This window comes from Acyrthosiphon pisum, chromosome A3, assembly GCF_005508785.2.
Source record: "Acyrthosiphon pisum isolate AL4f chromosome A3, pea_aphid_22Mar2018_4r6ur, whole genome shotgun sequence".
NCBI lineage: Eukaryota > Metazoa > Arthropoda > Insecta > Hemiptera > Aphididae > Acyrthosiphon > Acyrthosiphon pisum.
In genome coordinates, this window is record NC_042496.1 from 27,256,152 (window position 1) to 27,257,442 (window position 1,291).

The 1,291-nt window shown below is 26.9% G+C and overlaps 1 protein-coding gene across 1 annotated transcript in view; it reads right to left on the reverse strand.

Moving 5' to 3' along the window:
- LOC107884862 overlaps positions 1 to 733 on the reverse strand; it is a 2,926-nt gene extending 2,193 nt beyond the window's left edge. The window contains exon 1 of the mRNA XM_016807841.1: positions 625 to 733. Coding sequence (XP_016663330.1) covers positions 625 to 733 — 109 coding nt within the window. The remainder of the gene's footprint in view (positions 1 to 624) is intronic.
- Between the last annotated feature and the right edge of the window lie 558 nt (positions 734 to 1,291).

Genomic DNA, 1,291 nt, shown 5'->3' on the forward strand with positions numbered 1-1,291 from the left:
TCTTTTATTGAAAACATAATTTATTTTTTTAAATATACATCAGAAAACCTTTAAAAATAATATAATATCTATAACTTGCACTTATTATTAGTGCAAAATAAAATGGTAAAAGACGAAGTAAAAAAATACTAGATAAATGCCTAATTATTCGTAAGTATAAAACAGTGGCAGTCTTTCAACTGGTATTGTAATTGGGCCTCCAATCCAACATTAATAATGTGAGGAACTTAACCCTTTCAGTGCTAACACTATTTATCCACTGAAATCTGTGTGTGCTATGCAAAATTACACGTTGATTATTTTTTTTTAACTAGGTATTTTTAACTATATTTTTTTTTAAGATTTTAATTTGAGATTTATATTATCTAACTATTTAAGTTTAAAATAATGGGAGCCATTGTTTCCAGAAATTGTGAGGTTACCGGAAAGTCAGAATATTATAAAATTCAGGAACCTAATAGTAAGTCTGGAGTAATGAAATTTGACTAAAAATGTTTCAATACTGTATATCACAATAACTTAAAACTACTCAATGTACAAAGAAAAAGTCATGAAAAAAGTACATATTTAAGTTTTGTTATGAACAATAACATACATTCTAACACTATAAAATTATTTAAGTACCTAATACATCGAGGGGTAAACCACTCTTGGTAATCAGTGTACAAATGTTTGGAAATCTGTGGTAATCTTTGGAAATCTCTGGCAATCTTTGGAAATCTTTGGTAATCATTGGAAATCTTTAGAAATCTCTAGAAATCTATGGTAATCTTTGGAAATCTCTGGTAATCTTTGGGAATCTCTGGTAGTTTTTGAAATTTAGAATTAATTTTCGATTTTGCAAACCTCAGTAGACATGTTAAAACAAATAATCATAGCATTTTGGTGAATTAATTTAAAATAAATGTATAAGATTTAAATAATAAGGTATCCTATTTAAGTTCAAAACACGATATCAACACTTGATATTCAAATTTTTCTATTGAATTATAATAAATTGCAAAATTGTTTATTATGATTTTGAAAAGTTTCAACTACTTGTGATTGTATCGTTTAAGTTGTTCTAAATTTATAATTAGGGGTAGTTCAACATGAAAAAAACGGGTAAGTGTGCGATAATCTGCTGTACAGTTGGTTACAAGTTATAAGTATGTACTGTAATGTATGGTGTTAAATTTAATTCAACTCTGAATTCAATGATATAATATACCTATCATCGTATAAGAGAAAACGATTTCTGAGCGGAGATGGTTTTATCAGCCTGTGGGATATGTTATATTATACTTTATAG